At 44.0% G+C, this 21474-nt stretch overlaps 1 protein-coding gene across 1 annotated transcript in view; it reads left to right on the forward strand.

Moving 5' to 3' along the window:
- Positions 1940-21474, forward strand: part of NID2 (nidogen 2) — an 87279-nt gene continuing 67744 nt past the window's right edge. Inside the window, exons 1-4 of the mRNA XM_018054343.1 lie at positions 1940-2254; positions 2878-3186; positions 12141-12373; positions 18566-19251. Of these exons, the coding sequence (XP_017909832.1) occupies positions 2027-2254; positions 2878-3186; positions 12141-12373; positions 18566-19251 (1456 nt within the window). The 5' untranslated portion in view covers positions 1940-2026. The remainder of the gene's footprint in view (positions 2255-2877; positions 3187-12140; positions 12374-18565; positions 19252-21474) is intronic.

Consider the following 21474-nt stretch of genomic DNA (forward strand, 5'->3'; position numbering starts at 1 on the left):
TGGGCCACAACAGTTGAGCCTGTGCTCTGGAGTCCAGGAGTTGCAACTACTGAAGCCCATGTGCCCTAGAGCCCGTGTTCTACAACAAGAGAAGCCACCACAGTGAGAAGCTCACCCACCACAACAAAGAGTAACCCCTGTTCACTGCAACTAGAGAAAAGGCCACGCAGCAGTAAAGACCTAGTGCAACCAAAATAAGCAAAATAAATAAATAAAATTATATTAAAAAAAAAAGTCATTAGGCCAGCCTACACTCAAGGGGAAGAGATTATACAAGGGAGTGAACATTAGGAAATGGGGGTCGTTGAGGGCCATCTTAGGGTCTGCCTGACTCACTAACGTATGGCTTATTACCACTTCATAAATGTTAACTATTATTATTCTCAGTTGAGAGATTTGCAAGAGGTACAAAAATCAGTAAAGGATTTCATATCACAGAGTAACTTTAGGTGAACTTGGGCAAGTCAAGTCACCTAGTGTCTTTGAGCTATTTCCTCCTCAGTACGATGAAAATAATCTGTTTCCAAAAGAAAGGAGAATATAATATATGCAAACACAAATACATTTTTGTAACATCAAATATAGGTCTTCACAGTTTGAGGAAGCAAACTACTTTAGGCCAGTTTTCCATTTTGTGTTAACTCTGTGAGTCTCACAGTCTGATCTTTTTAAAGTTTTCAGGGCTTGGCCCTGTGGGCTGGTAAGGATTTGTATAAGGGGAATAACACCCACAAAAGGAAATCTGTTTCTTGAGCGTTCCTAAAGGCATTTCCAAGGGTTTACTTTTCCCTTCTTTTAAAATACCTTTGCTTCCAAAGACCCCAGGGAGATCCCAAAAGAGAAAACAGACTATCTGGGAAATTTCAAGCTCTTGATAATAAAATTGGTAGTAAAATCTCTTCCAGCTACTGGAGCTTCGCTGAGGGTACAGTTATGGTAGATGGGGTTCCCCCACACTCTCAGGGCATCTGGTTTGGCGGTTGTGAGGTTTCCAGTTCCGCGGAGAGCTCGGGTTACCACCTCTGTGGCAGCGGTCAAGAGCAGCTTCGATGCCCGACCCAGGGTCTCTCCACCGTGGCGCCTAGCCCGTTTCTGCTTGGTGTCCAAACCGGATGCCTTATTCCACGCCCCAAACAGAGCCGATCGCACACTGTAGCGTTTCATGCCCTTCCCGGGTGCGGTTTTCCCCGGGGAAGGTAAACAACGCTCTTGACTCGGACTGGCAGGCATTTCGGCCCGGTGGCCCAGTCCTTCCGGGCGGTCCCGTCCTCCTGGGAGGCAACCTTCGGGTGGGGGGGCGGAATGGAATTTAGGAGTCAGTCCCCAGGCTTCACACAAAGCCGCAGTTCTCCGCAACGCGTCTCTGGGTGAAGTGAAGCGGCCGCGCGGGAAGTTGTGGCTGCGACAGTGCCTTTTGCTTCTCGGCTCGAGAGCCTGACGTTCAGGGCGACGGGCGCCTGGGACCCCAGGGCAGGGCTCAAACCGTAACCCCCACCACCCTCGCCCTGCCAGGCTGGCGGGGCACGTTGCGCCAGCCGGCAGCTGCACACGCCGCCTCGAGGTCCCCCTTGGCGCCGAGGTCATCTCCTGCAGTGCCGCCGCCTTCGAACCGTGTGGGCCATTTGGTCCACAGGGCGGGACTCGCCTGGATCTCCGGGTAGCCCCGTCAGGAGGGCGGAGATGACCTCCCCGCCCCGCGAGCTCTCGGGGAGCGGAGGCGGAGGAGAAGTAATTCCGATCACCCCTGGCGGGGGCTTTCACCTCTCCAGCCCCCGCCGCTCCGGTGACCGCTGCCTTAGAGAACTTAACGAGAACCAGATGTGGTGGCAGCTGTCGAACTTTCTCAGAGCCGGCGATTGGGTCCGGGCCCAAGGCCGCGGCCAATCAGAGCTTTGGGAGGGCCCAGAGTCCCGCCCCGCCCCGGCACCCGCGGGGATCCAGGTCCGAGGCCCGCTCAGCGCCGCTAGTGGGCTGGCGGGCCGGGCGGGACGCGGTCTGTTGCGGGGCAGCCCAGGGCCGAGCAAGCATGCGGGCGGACCGGGCGGCCGGGCGGCCAGCGCTGCCGCTGCCGCCGTTGCTGCTACTGTTGCTGCTGCTGCTGTCGCGGGCCGCGGCGCTGCACCCAAGCGAGCTCTTCCCCTACGGGCAGTCGCGAGGGGACCAGCTCCTGCAGGAAGGCGACGACGAAAGCTCAGCCGCCGTGAAGCTGACGCTTTCCTTGCGCTTCTACGATGCCCAGTTCAGCGACCTCTACGTAAGTTTAGCTTCTTCATGGTGCGGGACTCCAGATTTCTAGCAGCTTCTGAACAGGGGTCATTGGTAGTGTGGATCTCACCGGACCCCTGCCTTCCGAGGGGAGGAAATGGTCCGCATCGTCTGCTGTCCCCGAGCGCCCTTGGGGTGGGACCTGGCTTTTTGCCTTTGCCAAACGCACTGCTTTCCCCTGCTACAAGGGGACGGTAAGAATTGTTAGCCGCATAAGCGTCCCAGGCAGAAAAGAAGGTGGGATTCCTAAGGCGGCCAGTGGGGTCTAAAGTTAAGTTCAGCGAGAGGGCCGTGCAAATTTGCAGAACTGGGTGCTCCTTCCTCGAACCCAGAGCTTCTTCCCCAGGGATGTGCGGGAAATGAAAAGATATGTGAAGGAATTTAGGGCTCCTGGACCAATTGCACTGTACGTGTGGGATAGGGTGGTGGGGCGGGGGGATGACGCCGGCTGAAGTTGCGCTGGTCGCTCCGAACCAGGAGTCAGACTTCCAGAGGATGGGGAAGTGGGGAGTTTCATGCCTCGAGGGCTTCCTTCCCTCCTTGCGATGCCAGGGTAGGCTCTCGCGTCCTTGGGCTTCCTACGGTCACCTTTTTGTCCCCCTCATTCCCCAGGTGGGCACCAACGGCATCATCTCCACCCAGGACTTCCCCAGGGAGACCCAGTATGTGGACGACGATTTCCCCACAGACTTCCCGGCCATCGCCCCCTTCCTGGCCGACATCGACACCAGTGGCGGCAGGGGCCGGGTCCTGTACCGCCAGGACACCTCTCCGGCGGTGTTGGGCCTGGCCGCCAACTACGTGCGCACAGGCTTCCCGCTCTCCGGCGCACACTTCACTCCCACCCACGCCTTTCTGGCCACCTGGGAGCAGGTGGGCGCCTACGAAGAAGCCAAGCGTGGGGCCCCGCCCTCGGGAGAGGTAAGCGACCAGGGATGCTTGGCCTCTGTGCTTACTGAAAGATGGGCTTGAATTCTGGGCTGGAACCCAGGCTTGAAGTTTCTCCTGAGTCTGCTCCCTTGATGAACCTCAGGTACAGTTTGTTGGCACCGGGGCTGAAGTGGCTTGGTTTTCTCCAGGCTTTCTCTGAGGATCTGAGAGGTGGTCACACTTGTAAGGAGAACTGCTTAGGAGATGTGAGTGCCCAGTGCAGATGCAGGAGGGAGTTTATGGTTTGATTGTTTATTTTTAGAATCACCTCATATATATGAGAATTGTTTCTAATTATATGTTCACTGAAGGAAAAACATCAGAAGATGGCAGGCAGTTTTGAAAAGAACAGCCACTCATTTTCCTGCCACTTAAGATAACCACTATTAAACAGTTTTGTGTGCACCTGCCAGAGCTTTTTCCTATCCATATCTATATGTGTCTCTGTCTATTAATGATGGATTCACACTCCATATACTGTTTTGTAACTTTTTTTTCAGTAAGTTGTGAATATATTTCATTGTCAATAAATATATTTCTACAACATCATCATTAATGTTTGTATGTTCCATCCAGTGGATTTCTCACTGTGCCCAGTGGTCAGCAATGTCATTTCCAATTTTTCATCATTATAAATTTGTGAAGCACTTTTTCTTTTTTAGGCTAAATCTTTATGCCATGTCACCACTTGACTTTCCAGGAAGTGGAATTGGTAGGCCAGAGAGATGCATTTTATATGAAGTTTTTGATAATTTTGCCAAACTGTCACTCAGGTACCAGGTCACATGCTCCCTACTTTACAGGAGACTGCCCTTGATCCATTGTATAGTCTCTACCTGAGATATTGAGCACCTTCTTTGTGCAGGGTATTGGGCTAGGTGCGGGGTTGGAGAAAGATAAAGAAGGTAAGTATGTTGCATGCATTCATTCACTGAGGTACTCCAAATGGATTATCAGATGGGTCAGGGTGGTTTGGCAGAAGGGTACTTGCCTCATTCCTGGGGTAGGTATGGGCTTCCTCCATGAAATTCAACCTAAATCTAAAATGTCATACTCCAAGGGCTGAAACTCTTTCAGCTTATCTCTATTTTAACTCATCAATGTGATTTTTAGCTATATAGAAGCGGTACATATCCTCCTTTAGGTTCAGAGAGGTTAAGTAGCTTGCTTGCACACTCTCCCTGGATGATTCAAGATGGTGGCCATTCTTACTGTGTTCCCGGAGCGAGAGGAGTATCTTCTAAAGACTCTACTAAGCAAAGAGGATCTAGAGATTTAAAAAATCATTTGAATTGATTTTAGCCAATTGTTTTGAAACATCTAGTTTTGTTTATTGAATAACTTTTTAATGCATAGATTTGACATTTCAGTTATTCAATTCAACAGAGTATATTTAATTCAAACACATATATTGAGCACCTTCTTTATGCAGGGCATTGGGCTAGGTGGAGGGTTGGATAAAGATAAATAAGGTAAGTATGTTGATTCATTCATTTATTTTTGTCGATAAGTTTAAAAAACATATTTAAAGTTTAACATATCTCTAATACAAAGTTTAGAAAATAAATCCAGCTTATAATTATACTAATCAGAGGTCACCACTGCTATTTTATCGTCTTCCAATCTTCTTTTCTAAACATATATATGTGATATATTAATATATGTATGTATAAGTAATTTATATTTAAACATGGTTGAGATCTATTTATCCAGCAAACTTTTTTGCACACTTACTGTAAGTCAGGATGCGTAGGCACTGTGAAAGGACACATTCTTTACTTTCAAGAATCTCAGAGTTTAATATTGATTATGATTCAATATAAGTGAAGTGACATCTTAAGGAGACTAACTCCACCCCTCACTGGTTAGGGAACCTAATCTGGGAAAGCTTCAGTGAGCAATTGTCTTTGAATCTGAGTTGAGCAGAGTTGAACATTCCCTATAGAAGGGGTAGCATATGACGTATCACCTACGTACTATATTGTTAATGTGTTTTGGGGCATTACACGTGGTCCTATTACTGAACAGGAAGGGTGGTGGGGATGAGGCTGGGAAGGCCATGGGGTAGGGGCAGATCATGCTCTGCTAAGGGTTTGGACTTGGTTCTTTGGCACTGGGCAGCTCTTGAAGGATTTTAAATAGAAGTTTTTGTTTTTCAAAGAGTGCTCTTTCTGACTATTGAGAAGATAAGGGTTCAGAGGAAAGGCTGACTACTTAGACAATGATTATACGTGTTGTTTATTCAGGATATCTTGTTAATTCTTATAACAACACTTTATCTTGCTGTCTTCTCACAACACTGCTGCAAGACAAGTACAGAAAGACTCACTGTTTGCCATTACCTAGTAAGTTAAGGTGAGTGTGCAGAATTCTGTACATAGTAAGGCAAAGGCAGGTTTAGAATACAGACATTTTTTTCTTTTTTGTGGTGTGTGGGATCCTCCGTTGTGGCATGTGAACTCTCAGTTTCAGTATCTAGTTCCAGTTTCAGCTCTAGTTCCCTGACCAGAAGTGAACTCAGGTTCCCTGCTTTGGGAGCATAAAGTGCCAGTCCCTGGACCACCAGGGAAGTCCCTATAATATAGACTTGTTGATTCTTAGGTTTTTGTTGTTGTTGCTTCTACCCAGACTTTTCATGCAGGGCCCATTCTATTGGCACAAGTGATGTAGGCAGACACAATAGTTATGCCTTTTCCAAACACTTCCAGTAAATGAGGCTTGTTTTATTGTTTTGATGTGATCTTAGTACCAGAAGAGTCCTTGGACTCATATCTCATTCAAAGGAAGAATTAACTTGGAATGAATTTTGCCAAGGATACTATTGATGCCTTATTACTTCCAGATTAGTATTCCAGTGGTCTGAAGTGAATCCAGCTGCATCTGTCTTACTTTTTCAACAGAGAAAAAAAGGTAATGTTGAGCTGAGTGAGATGAATTGGAGAGATGAGCAGTTGCACAGAACCTATGGGGTGATGAAGTCACTTGTAGAGCTTCAGGAGTCCAATTTTATCAGAACTTATTTGAAACTGGAAATTATAATGCAGACAAATATTTTTCTGTTTCATCTGTAGCATGGAAATAATGCTTCTGATGTGAAGATAATGACAAAAAATGTTTTGAAAGTAGTTTATGAAAGGTTATCCAGTGACTTTGGAAGCAATGATCCTGCCTCAGTCTTAGTTTACTAACCTGTAAAGTGAGGTAGCAATGCCTACCTTACAGGACTGTTGTGAGAATTCACTAAGGTGACATTTTAAAGTAGCCATCGTAGTCCCTTAGACTTAGCAGGTGTATTTGCTCAGCAGATCTGTATTCCCCTACCTGGGGTTGATGTAGGACCAGATTCTGGTTCTTTGATTTCTCTGTCTTGAAAGGATACTGTGATGTGAGTCTTTTACTTAAGGACTCTTTAAATACAAGGTTTTCTGCATTGCAGCTTCTGTCTGGGCCTCTTTATGGTGGGGGCGGAGCATGGGAAGATTTGTAGAATCCATCTCTTACTTTTCTAATTAAAATTAATCTTCAGAAATGTTGCCAAATGCTGAGCTGGCTTCAGAATGTTTCATTTAGAAAGGAGATAAAGATTCTGTTTGGAGAGAGGATTTTTTTTAATTACCCACATTGAAGGTTCCTTCTGAATACTTTAAAGAGCCCTGTGACATGAGTTGTTGTTTTAATAGTTCTTTGGAAATAGATTCTGGCAAACAGTAATCTACTTTGCTTGAAGGATTGTGTGAATTCTACATGACCTTCTTAAACCTTGGCATATAACATGTTGCAGAGTTACAAGAGACTTGAAGATGTTAGAGGAAAGGCATTTCTGCCTTTTAAAACTGTTTCAGATGTTGTCCTTTCTCACCTTGGACATTCTTGATGGATGTGACAGGATATGGTACCTGATACTGTAGGAATGTCAAGGTGTTACTGTATCTAAAAAGCTATGACCAAATAGTGTTTGTCAGCGCAATCTGAGATGCCTTGAATTGTCATAAGTACGTCACAGAGCAAAGTCCCAGTTTAGTTCAGTTGCTCAGTAGTGTCTGACTCTGAGACCCCATGGACTGCAGCACGCTAGGCTACCCTATCCATCACCAACTCCCAGAGCTTGCTCAAACTCCTGTCCATCGAATCAGTGATGCCATCCAATCGTCTCATCCTCTGTCATCTCCTCCTCCTCCTGCCTTCAGTCTTCCCCAGCATCAGGGTCTTTTCCAGTGAGTCAGTTTGACCTTCAAAGAACTTACTGACAGGAGACATAGAGAGGACTAATGTTTACCTTAGCTGTGTCTTTTTCTCGAGGGTGGTGCGGGTGAGGGTGTTGTTATTTGAGGGATGAAGGGGGATAGAAAACTGGGCTTCACAGATCTGTGTGGTACAGGGAATGTTTTGTCGACTGTTATCTAAGTTGGGCTGAAATGACGGATATCGAGAATGGAGCAACAGGACAGATTGTGCTGACCAAGGATGTGTCCTGGGAGAAGGCCAAGAGAGCTAAGGCTGGAGATATGGATGAAGGCAGATGTGGGCAGTAAAGTAAGATGAGCAGAAGGCTTCCTAGTGGAGGCCTCACCTCGGGAGTGATATATGCCAACATGTTTCAAAGAATGATGGTCATTGATCCAGTGGGGGGGTGGGTAGGATCCAGTGAGAAAATGAGAAGTAAAAGCAGGACATGGTTGTAGCTTTTTTGAATTTTGAAGCTGAGGTCCCAAAGAAGGGAGGTGTACAGTCTGAGAGAGTTTAGCTTGTGTCTGAGATCTAGCTATGCAGACATAGAGAACAGAGACATATATGAAAATTGGTTAAAGAAATGCTGCAGTTTTGCTAAAGACCAAGTGTTACGAAGGTTATAATATTAGGGATGTGATAGTACTGGGCATTAATTTTGGTATTTTTGGCAGGATCTGTAGGATTAGGGCATAAAAAATGAATGAGGGAAAATTATACAAGTGACAGTGATGTATAGGTAATGGTAGATAGAGAAATATGCTGAGGAATGAAGGTCAGCATTCACACCAAACAATGGAGACGAGAAGCTAATAATGCTAGGAGTAGAGAGAGCAGCAGCTGCTGCTGCTAAGTCGCTTCAGTCATGTCCGACTCTGTGTGACCCCATAGATGGCAGCCCAGCAGGCTTCGCCGCCCCTGGGATTCTCCAGGCAAGAACACTGGAGTGGGTTGCCATTTCCTTCTCCAATGCATGAAAGTGAAAAGTGAAAGGGAAGTTGTTCGGTTGTGTCCAACTCTTCGCGACCCCATGGGCTGCAGCCCACCAGGCTCCTCTGTCCATGGGATTTCCAGGCGAGAGTACTGGACTGGGTTGCCATTGCCTTCTCCAGTATAGAAAGCATGAGGCCCTAAAGAAGACAGGAAGGGGAACTTTGTGACCCTATTTCTTAATTTTCCTTATAATTTTTGTAAGCCACTTTAGGCAAACCCTTTGGGACATGGATGGTATTGTCGTGATATTTGGCCAGATGGCTGAAATTAAGTAAATTGAATAAACTGGGAACTCATTGAGGAGCATGCTTTGTATCCATCAGCCTGGCTTTGCCAAGCATCAAGTCAGCACTGATTGGTGATGCCCTGCACCTGAAAGGGAGAGCCCAAAGCTGTCTGATTTCTGCTGAGGGCTCTGGCTTTTCTCTTTCTGATAGCAGGAAGGTGGATCCTGAAGCTCTGCAGCACAGGCCCTGCTCCTCTCCTCCCCGGGATCCTGAGGAAGTTGGAAACTGGTGACCCTTTTGTGAGGTTTGGCAGCCCATCTGAGGCTTTCCCTTCAGGGACAGAGCATGTAGGGTTCTTGGGAAGTCTTTTCTCCAGGAATGTGTAGACCTTTCCGGTTAGGAAGCCAGTCAAGGAGTGTTCTAGGGAGAGGAGCCCTGCAGGACATCATGAAGCAGGCTCTTTAGCGATTAGGTGTAGAATGTTGTGGAACTGAGGGAGAACTTTAAACGTGATCATTTGGTGTGCAGGTGGTTTTTAAACAGCCAGACTTTTTTGGCTGGTACTCTGGGATCCTAAATTCTATTTAAACTTCTTCTATTTGCCTATTTCACTGAAGACAAGTAGATTAAATAAATGCTTGCCACCTGTAATAAGTGCATGTCTCAAGGATGGCATATAAAGACGTTGAATAACTTTTCTTTGAAATAAATTTGCTCACTGGCTGAAAGAATGAATAAAATTTGTTGACTAGCTAAATACCCAGACCCCACAGTAAAAAGCCAGACTCTTCCCTTCCCAGCTCTGTTTACTTTTTTCTTCCCTTTCCTATCCCATTCAATTCCTTCACAATCTATAGGACCTCCTTATCTCACAGAGCTTCTCTAGATGTAGAACCAGGATTCCTCCTATCTGACATTTATTGTGGGCAATCAATGCCAGAAGCTTTGAAAGCTTTGCTTCTTAAAACAGAGTCTCTTTCCTTGAGTACCTTTCTTTCTCTAGCTGAACTTTATTTATTCTGAGTAAAGTAAAACTCTGAAGTTACTGAATTGCCATTAATCGATGATGTATACATTCTGTATGGACATGATACAGAATGGCTTTTGTTTACATTTGGCAGAAGTTATGGCTTCCGAGCTTTGAGAAATTCTAGAAAACATCCCTTGCCTTTTGTTTGTGGAAAAGTCAAGCTTTCCGGCTGAAACAATCAACAACGAAAACAATAACAAATATATGAGGCCCCCCCTCCTTGTCTTTAAGTTTCTGAACTTAAAGGAAAGCAAAAAGCCAAGCCACGCTAGGTGACCTTTTCTATGTTGGCGATCTGGAAGAAAAGTTGGATAATATTTTGAGTTTTTCTGGAAAAACATTTTAACACCTAAACTTTATCTTGTAAGCAAACCATCCAAACTATACTTTGAAATTAAACATCAAAAAAGAATAATTAACATTAGAAAAGAGCGTGGCCACCATTTGGGGAAGGACGCAGGACAGGCCCATACCTATTTTCTGCTGTTTTATTTAGTAAAATGCGATATGTTTCTTTCTGCCTAACTTTGTGTGTCTAGCAAAATGGGGAGACAGTGCTCCTTACCAGTAAAGAATGTTTCTAGGAGTCACATTACTTAGGAAGTAGTGGTATTTATAAATACCTCTCCTGCTCCCTGCTAAGTTGCAAAAAGAATGGGATTTAGTGAGAGGGGTGTCCTCAGAGGCCTTCATATAACATTTTTTAAAAGATACTCAAATACCATTAACTGATCATTTGTGTGTTGTGAGGGAGATAGCTGGATGTAGATAAAGGCAAAAAAAAAAAGTGTCCTGTTGAAAATACTAGAGTAAATTGAACTTTAAGGAGTGATTCTATAAGGACCTGGGTGTTGCGTTTGTGGCTAGTTCAGGCTCCTGGCCTGTCCTTCTGGTCTGCTTTGGCTCCTGCAGTGTTTATTACTATTCACAGTCAGCCTCTGCGACGCCTGCCCATTCCAGCCCTGAGGTCTGGGGCCCACGCCTTCCTCTCTGGCCTCTACTACCTTCTCCAGCAACTCTCCTGGAATCCCAGCCATGGCTGCTTCCTGTCGTAAACTCTGAGACTGTCCTGGTTGGAGGCTTCCATCCTCTGCCCCTTTGCTTCTTGCCACCAAGCATACTGTCCAGTGCTTAGCTGGCACCTGGCTCTCTGAATTAATGTACAAATGAACTAATGAATCAAGTTTACAAACATGTAAACAGCTAACCAGGCTAAACTAGGTGACTGCTAACTAGAAACACTCACTAAGATGTTGTGGAGGGTCAGAGAACAGCAATAAATCTACAGGGAATCTCAAAAACCCCTCAGAGGTCAGTATGAGAAGGTCAGGAGTGTTTCTAGGCACAGGAAAACGTGAGTAAATAAATGTTTAGAAGCATCAAAGTACATGGGACAGATGGGCAATATTAAATAATCTGGTGAAGATACAGTGGATGTGAGCCTGGAAAGAGAGTTTGTAGCTTATAAATCACCTGGCGTGGCAGGCCAAGGAGTGGTTGGCATGGCCTGGTGGTGCAGGGCAGGGACCCTGGAGCTGGCTGGCCTGCCACTGCATACTAACAGCCTAACCCTAGGCAGAGCTCTTAGCCTTTATGTCTTGGTTTCCTCATCTGAGAAATGAGGATAGGATAACTCTGGTGCTGGTGTCAGAAGGTAGATGGAAGAGATTAGAGAGTGAGGCTGTGAGAACAGTAATGAGGCCTTTTGATCAGCCAGTGCCTCACACCACCCCTCCCCATAAAGGGGATTTAGTAAATGAGTGAATGAATGATCCCGATAAGTGCCCAGAGCAGTAAACTAGGGCAGTGACTACAGGAAAGTACACATTAATTTTCCTAATTACTTTCAGCTCTGAAAGAAGTTTGGATAATAAAAGTTTGAAACCTTAAAAAATAGTTTTATTTTTTTAACCTGTGTTTTTAAAAAAAGTCCTTTATTTTTGGTTGCACTGGGTCTGTTGATTTGCGCAGGCTTTCTCTAGTTGCAGCGAGTTGGGGCTACGCTCTGTTGCAGTGTGTGGGCCTCTCATGGCAGTGCAGAGCACAGGCCTTAGGTGCACGGGCTTCAGCAGTTGTGGCACGTGGGCTCTAGAGCACAGGCTCAGTAGCTGTGGTGCACGGGCTCAGTTGCTCCACGGCATGTGGGATCTTCCCGGACCAGGCAGATTCTTAGGCACTATGCCACCAAGGAAGTCCTAACCTCTGTGTTTTTTTTTTGTTTGTTTGTTTTAACCTATGCATATTTCAACTATTAATCTAAATTGATAAAATATGATTATAATAATACAGCTTATGTAATTATGCTTATAACTTGGAGAGGAAATTTAAAAGAATATTATGTTAAAACAATTTAGAGAAATCCTGAGAAGGGGGACAACACTTCGCATTTCATAATGCTTTGCTTGCAGGTTTTTTTTGTTGTTGTTGTTTGTTTGATTTATTAAGAATATTGTCTATTTTTTTCACAGCTGAATACTTTCCAGGCAGTGTTGGCATCTGATGAATCTGACACCTACGCCCTCTTTCTTTATCCTGCCAATGGCCTTCAGTTCTTTGGAACACGCCCCAAAGAGTCTTACAACGTCCAGCTCCAGCTTCCTGCCCGGGTGGGCTTCTGCCGAGGAGAGGTTGATGACCTGAATAGACAGGGACCATATTTCAGCTTGACTAGCACTGAACAGTCTGTGAAAAATCTCTACCAGTAAGTAGCATAGGGCTCAAGCCCTTTCCTGTTGGAATGTAAGGACTCTTAGGAGCTACCCAAACTTCAGTGGCTCTAAGACCATTAAGTATCTTGGTAGTTTCTAATTAAGCAAGGCATCAATGTCAAAACCAGGAACTAGGCTAGACCCTGGGAGGAGCAAGTTGACCAAAATATAAAAGGTTCATTATTTTTCCTGCCATATTGGCTAGGGATACTAGAAACCAAACTATGTGTGTGAGTATATGTGTGTGTTTGTGTGTGTGTGTGTGTGTGTGTGTGCGTTAGCACAGCCACTGAGGCTTGCTATGGAAAACATTGCTCTTGGAACCACATAAAAATATTCAGTAATATAACTGCCCAGGTTGAGGTTTTTCCAGGTTAATCGTTTCACAGCTGGAAATGTTGTGAGTTAGTCTTTTAAACAGATAGGTGTTAAAAGTTAAATTAAGGGTTGTGTAATTTGGGAAAAAAAAAGAGAAAAACCAACAAACAGATTGCTAGGGTTTTGAAAGTCTTGGGATTTCTCAATGGCTTCATTATCTGAAATCCTTCTGATGGGTTTTTCATGAAATGCCTGGAACTGGGCACATTTCTTAGTCCCATCACGTGAAGCCCACTTTGCTTGTCCATATCATGCTCAGTATCTGGGTTGGCATCAGTTGATATTTACTCATTTCTGGGCTTAAAAAACAAATCTCTGCTTTTATGCTTCCCTGAGTACTGGTCTACAAGCTGGACAGAATGAGATTACTGGGTACTGGAACAGCTTACACTTTTGCATACCATCCGCTCTACTCAGAGACCAGAGAGCGGCCCTATAGCCAAACAGGGTTACTCAGAGCTGACATTTATTGAGAGCTTACTGTTTGCCAACATTATGTTAAACACTTTCCAGAAGTTCTCTTAATTAAAACTCAACAAGAGTCTCAGGGGGTAAGTTCTGTTCCTTTGTCAATGTGACAAATGAGCTTAGGAAAGTTAAATTGCCTATAATCTCGAAGTTATGAAGTGGCAAAGCCAAAATTCAAGCACGAGTCTGGAGCTCTGAACTACTTTTTTTAATGCTGAATCCTGGCTTGCTTTCCCATTCTCAGGACTCACATTGGGCATCTTATGGGCTCCACTGAGGCTGCCTTTTAGTCTTGACTCTGGAGAAAACTTAGCTCCTTGCTTTTTCTGCCCTAGCTCCGCCACCCTCTTCTCTGGAGCCCATGGATTCTCTGCTTTTCAGACATCATCCAAGCGCTGGAATGACGAAGATGTCTAAGGCCTAGGCCCTGTATACTAGCAGCCTGCACTCTCCTAGGCTAGATGGAGGAACAGTTAGACAGTTCCAGAGCATGGGACTAGGTGCTAACACTTCCGCAGGGTATAGGAGGCAGCGGAGGCCATTTACCCATTCACCACTGTTGTATGGACATCTTTCAGTAAGATATCTTTATAGTATTATTTGAAGGCTATAAAACATGGCATCATATATGGCCTGTCTTATTAAAATGATAAACTGATGAACATTTAATCATTTCTGGTTTTTCCTTTTATAATTACTGTGGCAGTAAACAAAATAATACACGTTGTTTGGATGCTCATTTGTCTTAAAGATAAATTCTTAAAAGTAGAATTGCTGAGAAAAGGTATATGCAGTTTAACATTTGAGTGCACGTTAACCAATCACTCACCCTTCAGAAACCCTGCACCAGCTTACAATCCTACAGAGAGCTGTGATCAACAATGTTCATTTCCTACAGGCTTCTAATGTTTTTAGTATTTGTGAATCTGATAGGTGTAAATGTTCATATTTTCACTCTAATTTTTATGATTATGGTAAAACTGAGCACCTTTTCAATGGTTAATAGCCATTTCTTTGCTCTTTTCTGCTGAGGTATTTACAGAGATCTTTTACAAATAAGAAAAAGCTAGTAAAAATATTTTCTCTTAAGTGCCATCCATATTTTTATCCAGTTGTTCATCTTTAAAGGTAGTTACAATCTAAAAGGTATAACTTTAGGGTTGTCAAACTTATTGGCTTTTTCCTTTATGATTTCAGGTCTTGGTATTATTCTTAGGAAGGCCTTTTCTACCTCCAAATGTTAGAAAGATTCCCCAACTTAATATTCTATTTTACTTTTTCTTTCTTCTTTCCTTCCCTTCTTCCTTCCTTCCTTTTCTTTCTTTCCTCCCTCCCTTTCCCTTTCATTCTTTCCTTCCCATTATTACAAGATATTGAATATAGGTCCCTGTGCTATCCAATAGATTCTTACAGGTTATCTATTTTATGTATAGTAGTGTGTATGTGTTACCCCCAAACACCTTATTTATCCCTCTCCCACTTTCCCTTTTGGTAGCTGTAAGTTTGTGTTCTGTGTCTGTGTCTTTCTGTTTTGGAAGTAAGTTCATTTGTGTCTTCTCTTCTTTTAGATTCCACGTATCAGTAATATCATATGATATTTTTCTTTGTCTGGCTTATTTCATTTAGTGTGATAATCTCTAGGTCCATCCATGTTGCTGCAAATGGTATTCAGTTTAGTTCAGTTCAGTCGCTCAGTCGTGTCCAATTCTTTGCGACCCCATGAACCACAGCATGCCAGGCCTCCCTGTCTGTCTCCCTGTCCATCACCAACTTCAGAGTTTACCCAAACTCATGTCCATCGAGTCGGTGATGCCATCCAACCCTTCTCCTCCTGCCCCCAATCTCTCCCAGCATCAGAGTCTTTTCCAATGAGTCAACTCTTCTCATGAGGTAGCCAAAGTACTGGAGTTTCAGCTTTAGCATCATTCCTTCCAAAGAAATCCCAGTGTTGATCTCCTTCAGAATGGACTGGTTGGATCTCCTTGCAGTCCAGGGGACTCTCAAGAGTCTTCTCCAACACCACAGTTCAAAACCATCAATTCTTTAGCGGTCAGCTTTCTTTATAGTCCAACTCTCACATCCATACATGACTACAGGAAAAAACCATAGCCTTGACTAGACGGACCTTTGTTGGCAAAGTAATGTCTCTGCTTTTTAATATGCTGTCAAGGTTGGTCATAACTTTCCTTCCAAGGAGCAAGCGTCTTTTAATTTCATAGCTGCAATCACCATCTGCAGTGATTTTGGAGCCCCGAAAAAAGAAGTCTGACCCTGTTTCCACTGTTTCCCCATCTATTTGCCATGAAGCGATGGGACCAGATGCCATGATCTTAGTTTTCTGAATGTTGAGCTTTAAGCCAACTTTTTCAGTCTGCTCTTTCACTTTCATCATTACTATATTCTTTTTTTATGGCTGAGCAATATTCCATTGTGTATATATACACCACATCTTTATCCATTCATCTGTTGATGGACATTTAGGTTGCTTCCATGTCTTGGTTATCGTAAATAGTGCTGTTATGAAAACTGGAGTGCATGTATCTTTTCAAAGTATGGTTTTCTCTGCACATATGCTCAGAAGTGGGATTGCTGGGTCATATGACAGGTCTATGTTTAGTTTTTAAAGGAACCTCCATACAGTTCTCCATAGTGACTGTACTGATTTACATTCCCACCAACAGTGTAGGAGGGTTACTTTTTCTCCACGCCCTCTCCAGCATTCATTATTTTAAATATCAAAAATATGCAGCTTGTAATCTAGATTTACAAGCTGTTGACATTTTGCCATCTTAATAATTTTTTCCTTTATGTTTCTAATTTAAAGTAAGTGACACACATCATGCCACTCACCCCTCAGTGCTTCAGTATGCATTAAAAAAAAATAAAATTATTCTCCTAGTCAATAAAGTTTTCTTCCTCAAACTTGTCTTATAAATTTAGAGGTCATAAATTATATAATTCATAATGTGTTTGTAATAATTCTCCTTCTGCACATTTAAATATGAATGTACACATTTGTATTTTTTGAGATTATTCTTTTCTGTCTCCTAGAAAACAGTAGTTACTAAGCACTTATTATATGCAGGGCCCCATGCTGAACATTTTATGTGATTTTCTAGCTTAATCCTCCTAATACCCCAGGGAGGAAGGCACTGTCCATCTCATTTTGTAGCCTTGTTTTCTTTCTAGGAAATAAATTAAGTTCTTTCTATCACTAAGCTTTCCAAATGACCTTGGATTTTAGGATAAACTCAAACTGGCTGCTTTCCTATCATGCACAATGACAAAAGCCAGGGTAGTGATTCACATTTAAGTAGAAGGCTATTTTATTTAGCTTTTAACTGCCATAATTTGTGCTTTCCTACTCTTTGAAGCTTTTATAGTTCTGTTTCTAACCTCAAGAAGAAATTTCACAGCTGCAACACCTCCGATGTGATAATAAACTCAACATCCTCAGATCTTCTGAGTCCTCTCTTATCTTCTTTAACATTCCTTGCTTGCTTGCCAGAAAGCACCAGCATTTAATTCTTAGAACTTACCAAGTTTACATAGCATATTACACAAAGGATCAAAAGTTTTTCTTTCTACACTTGTTTCCCTAAACTAATTACAACAGCAGTGGTGGTAACAACATGTGAAGGGGTGGGGACTGACTGATTGATTCTTGGAACTGTGTTAATAAATATTATTGCTATAGAAATCCACATGGAGGTGAGGAATACCAGCCCAAATGAGCAAAATTCTCTTGTCCTCATATGAGTCAATGAATTTCCTGTTATATTATTAGTCATTAACTGACTTTTCATGGACTGACTGTGGAGAAAATCCCACAACATGAGAGACTGAGCGCCTGGTGTTTGGTCCATATACCAGAGAGGATAGAAATGGGTGTATTTAAGCCAGCCAGACGCTTTCTTTCTTCGGGTTTTTCCTTTTTTTTAAAAAATTGTTTGCGGGGTTATTCTCTTTAGAATGTATCATTGACTAAAGTAATGGATCGCTGGGATATTTGGAAGACTGAATGGAGCCTGTGTCCTTTTCTAGTGGAGGTGTACAAGTGAGCCCCCTGGCTCCAGATGTTTCTGGACATCTCTCACCTGTGACCCGTGGCAGTTAATTAACCTGCTTTCTTATCCCCACCCCCCTTACCTTTGTTCTACATTTGCTCAACATTTTTGATACTTAGGTATTTCTATTTCTTTGAGTTTTTTGACATTGATTTACCAGGGTTTGTGAATTAGTTAATAATCCATGTGACTAAACAGTGAAATGTTTCTAATGTTCTGTAGTGTAAAATAATTAGGATGTGGACTGATTATAGTGTACTGGTTTTCTGACATGACGTGGATATTCAGAGCATGGGCTTTGGTGTTATTACTGAATTCAAGTCCAAACTCTGCCAATTATTATTGTGCAACCTTAAGAAGATTAGTTAACCTCTCTAAACCTGTTTTCTCCTCTGAAAAATCAGGCATATCACTGCCCCTACCTTGCAAGTTGTGTTGAAGAATGTTAAGCACTTGGCATGTAATTAGCTCTTAAATAAAAAGGACTCATTATTATTTAGGTGTTTGGCAGAAATGTTTAAGCATATGTTTTCTTGAGTTTGTTAAAAGTGTGTGTGTGCTTGCGTTCAGTAGGTAAGTCATGTCCAACTCTTTGTTGTCCCTATGGAGTGTAGCCCACGAGGCTCCTCTGTCCATGGAATTCTCCAGACAAGAATACTGGATTGGGTTGCCATTTCCTTCTCCAGGGGATCTTCTCAACCTAGGGATTGAACCCGTGTCTTCTGCACTGGCAGGAGTCTTCTTTACCACTGAGTCATCAGGGAGTATTAGTTGCTCAGCTGTGTCCGACTCTTTGCCATCTCATGGATTGTAGCCTGCCAAGCCCCTCTGTCCATGGAATTCTCCAAGCAAAAATACTGGAGTGGGTAGCCATACCCTTCTCCAAGGGATCTTCTCAACCCAGGAATTGAACACCAGGTCGCCCATGTTGTGGGCAGATCCTTTTCCATCTGAGCTAGCAGGGAAGCCCTTGTTCCCTAGGTGTTTTCATATAGCCATTTAGATAAAACAAGTAGTACAGAATTCTGCTTTGAGTGTCCGGCAGTAGGCATATGGCCTTTGAAACCCATTGTTTAATAAGAGATTGTTTGCATCAAAATTCCAATATAATGCTTTTCAGTTATCGTGTAAGTCTGGTTTTGTTTGGTTTCCTGCCAGTGAAAACTTAATCTGATCTGAATAGTCTTTCAGTTTTCAAATAAATTGCTCACCTTTGTAAGAAGGTGGTGGGTGGACACGTATGCTACAATATCTTTTTTCCTTTCTATTTAGACACAGCAACCTGGGCATTCCTGGAGTGTGGGCTTTTCACATAGGCAGCACTTCCCCGTTGGACAACGTCAGGCCAGCGACCGTTGGAGGAGTCCTTTCCAAAGCCCGTCCTTGGGCCCCTCTGGGACAGTCCTTCAGCCCTGCCGTGGCCCTGGAGGATGACTACACTCAGGACACTTTGGATGAATATGATGAGAATGAGGAGGAAATCGAATACCCGCCTAGTGAGCCAGCGGAGGCATCAAATGGCCACAGCGCAATCGATGTTTCTTTAAGAGGTAGGATCTCTGCTCCAGATTCTGACCTGGCCTCCCCTGTGCCACGTTCAGCATCTCGGGGTGGGCCTGAAACAGAAGCTTCCCCCTTGGACCCTCACGCCGAAGAGAGGAGACCTCAGGGGGAGACCAATGCCCCGGATTTAAAACAGCGAGTTGAGTCTTCTCAACAGCCAGGGACCAGAGTCCCTGCTCCTCCAGAGACTGAAGGAGAGTCACCTGCTCCTCCCCGGGAAGCCCCGCCGCCCTCCCTAGAGGGAGGAGCCGGGCCAGCGGACCAGGATGCTCTTCCAGCCCATCCCGGAGGAGAGGCGGCCCTTCCCAACTACCCTGGGCCTGACCACGCCCCGCACCTGGGTCACCGGAGGCAAGTGGTCGGGGTGGAGGACGACATCAGCTCCAACACTGAGGGTAAGTGGATTTGAACCGTGGGTGCTAAGAATTCATTGAAAAAAAAAATGCTGGTCTTGCAGAGACTCATGAATTTTCTTTCAAGCGTGTAGATGAAGAGTTTAGCAAAAAGAAGCTGGGGACTTATTTTTAAAACCCAAGTATCTTTTCTTTGCCAAAGAAATCTTGGCAGGCAAATTCTGTTTGGAATCTGTTGACCATTAATAATATTTTTTTTTAAAAAAGGGGCTTCTTGAAGCACGTGGGGAAAAACTGGGGGTTGCTCATGCCAGCTACGCTCTCAAGTGGAATGAAGTATTTTAGTCTGAAAGTTCAACAAAGGTAAAGCGTTTTTGAGGCCTCACACATATTATGGCGATAGAGGGCTTCAGGCTTTAGTTTCAAGTGATGAGTTGTTCTGGCTGGGATGAACATTCCAGATTCTTCCTCCATAATGGGATGACCTCAGTGCTCCCCTCAGTTAGGGACATGGTGGTGGAGTGTGTGGGAGAGGGGACCCCTGGGGAGAAAACTTCGAACCACCTGTGTCTTGTCATTTCTGGTTCACGGCTGTGCAGCTGTGCTATTCAGCTCCCTGGAGCCTTGTCCTCATTTCATGACTCACTGACCAGAGTGAAGGGCCAGCAGAGAAATGCCCAGGGGAGGCCTCGGTTAATTAATATAGACACGGAGCCCATGTCGCCTTCTCTTGAAGGCGAGACTTGTCAGGTCAGCTTTATGTGAACACCTGAATGGGAAACTGGCCACAGATTTATCCCATTTGTTCCAGGGACTGCTCATCTGACCTCTGACAGGAGGAAAGAGGTCAGAGGTGAAAGCATTCTTTAGAACCTTTGTGGTTTTTCTTCACCTTTCCTGTTTCCCATACTTTTTACGGTAAAACAGGTTGACCTAGCAAAAGGTCTTTCAGGTGGTTCTGCAGTGGCCCCTGACCTGCAGGAATTTGCTTGAAGAAGCGCTTCTTTTGCGAGGTGGGGGGATGAAACTATTTCGTGACTGTGGTGACGCTGGGTAATGATGACAAGGAGAACATTGGTGTCAGACTTAGGGTTGAATCTTGGCTGTCATGCTGGCTTCATGTAACCACAAACCTCTAGTTTCTCCTAAATTTGTTGAGAGGATTGAAAGAGATAATGAAGGTCTTAGGTTAGTGTCTGTACTAGTTAGATCTTAATAAGTGGTGGCTGCTTTTACTAATTATAGAGGATTTAAAGCAGTGGGAATGGGGGTGGGGTGGTAGAGAAGGAAGAGTGGGCTTGTAAAGTACTTGTGCTTTAATTTGTGCCTAAGGACTGCCTTTCTCTCAAGAGAGAGATGCAGATTTTATGGGGAGGCTTCAGAACCTTCACACCTTTTTAGTCTAGTCTCCTGAATTTTCAGCAGAAGTGACATATATCTAAAGAAAATATAAAGCCAAGTATCAAAGACTTGTTTTTTTCTTTTTTTTAAAAAATATTTATTTTTAACTGGAGGATAATTGCTTACAATATTGTGTTGGTTTCTGTTGACCAAAGAGATTTTGAGGTAAAGATATGCTCCAAAGTGGTCTTTTCATTTGTGGGTTGTGACTTCCTGCCCTGAGAAGAGCTTGGAATATTAGAAAGCAGATCCCTAGAGTGATTTGTTAAAGGGTTAAGAAGAACGGGCTGCACGCCCTGTTTTGAGCTGTGAGGGGCTGAGAGAAGCGGTGTAACTGTAGGAGGCCAAGGGAACTGGCCATAGAGAACAGAGGCAGCAGCCATAACTCTCGTGGGGCATGAACTATGATATTTACCAGCTGCTAGATAACGCCTACCCCTGACATCTCGGAAATGGCAACATGCTTTTGAAACATCTGGGTGATACAATGAGACATTTAGGGGGGAAAATCTATACGTTTTTGAACTTTGAAAAAAGAAAAATCAGCCACCATATTAGCAGAGAGAGAAAGCTTTAAAACTTGAAAGCAGAAATGAAAAATAGTTGAACCTCTGATTTCATCTCAGGCTTTAGGAAGACTCAGTATCCTCGGGGAACTTGTTCCAGGACCCCCTCTTCCCGTGCAGAAACCAAAATCTGTGTATGCTCAAGGCCCTCAGTCAGCCCTTCGGATCCCCGGTTCTACAACCTCAGCTCCCCCAGCTGTGGGTTCCCCTAACTGTCGATCTTAAACACAGCACAGGATCCTCAGCTTCTTGAATATGCAGTTGCTGAACTTGTGGACACCAGAGGGCTGACTGTATA

The sequence above is a fragment of the Capra hircus genome, chromosome 10 (genome assembly GCF_001704415.2).
Source record: "Capra hircus breed San Clemente chromosome 10, ASM170441v1, whole genome shotgun sequence".
Classification (NCBI taxonomy): Eukaryota; Metazoa; Chordata; class Mammalia; order Artiodactyla; family Bovidae; genus Capra; species Capra hircus.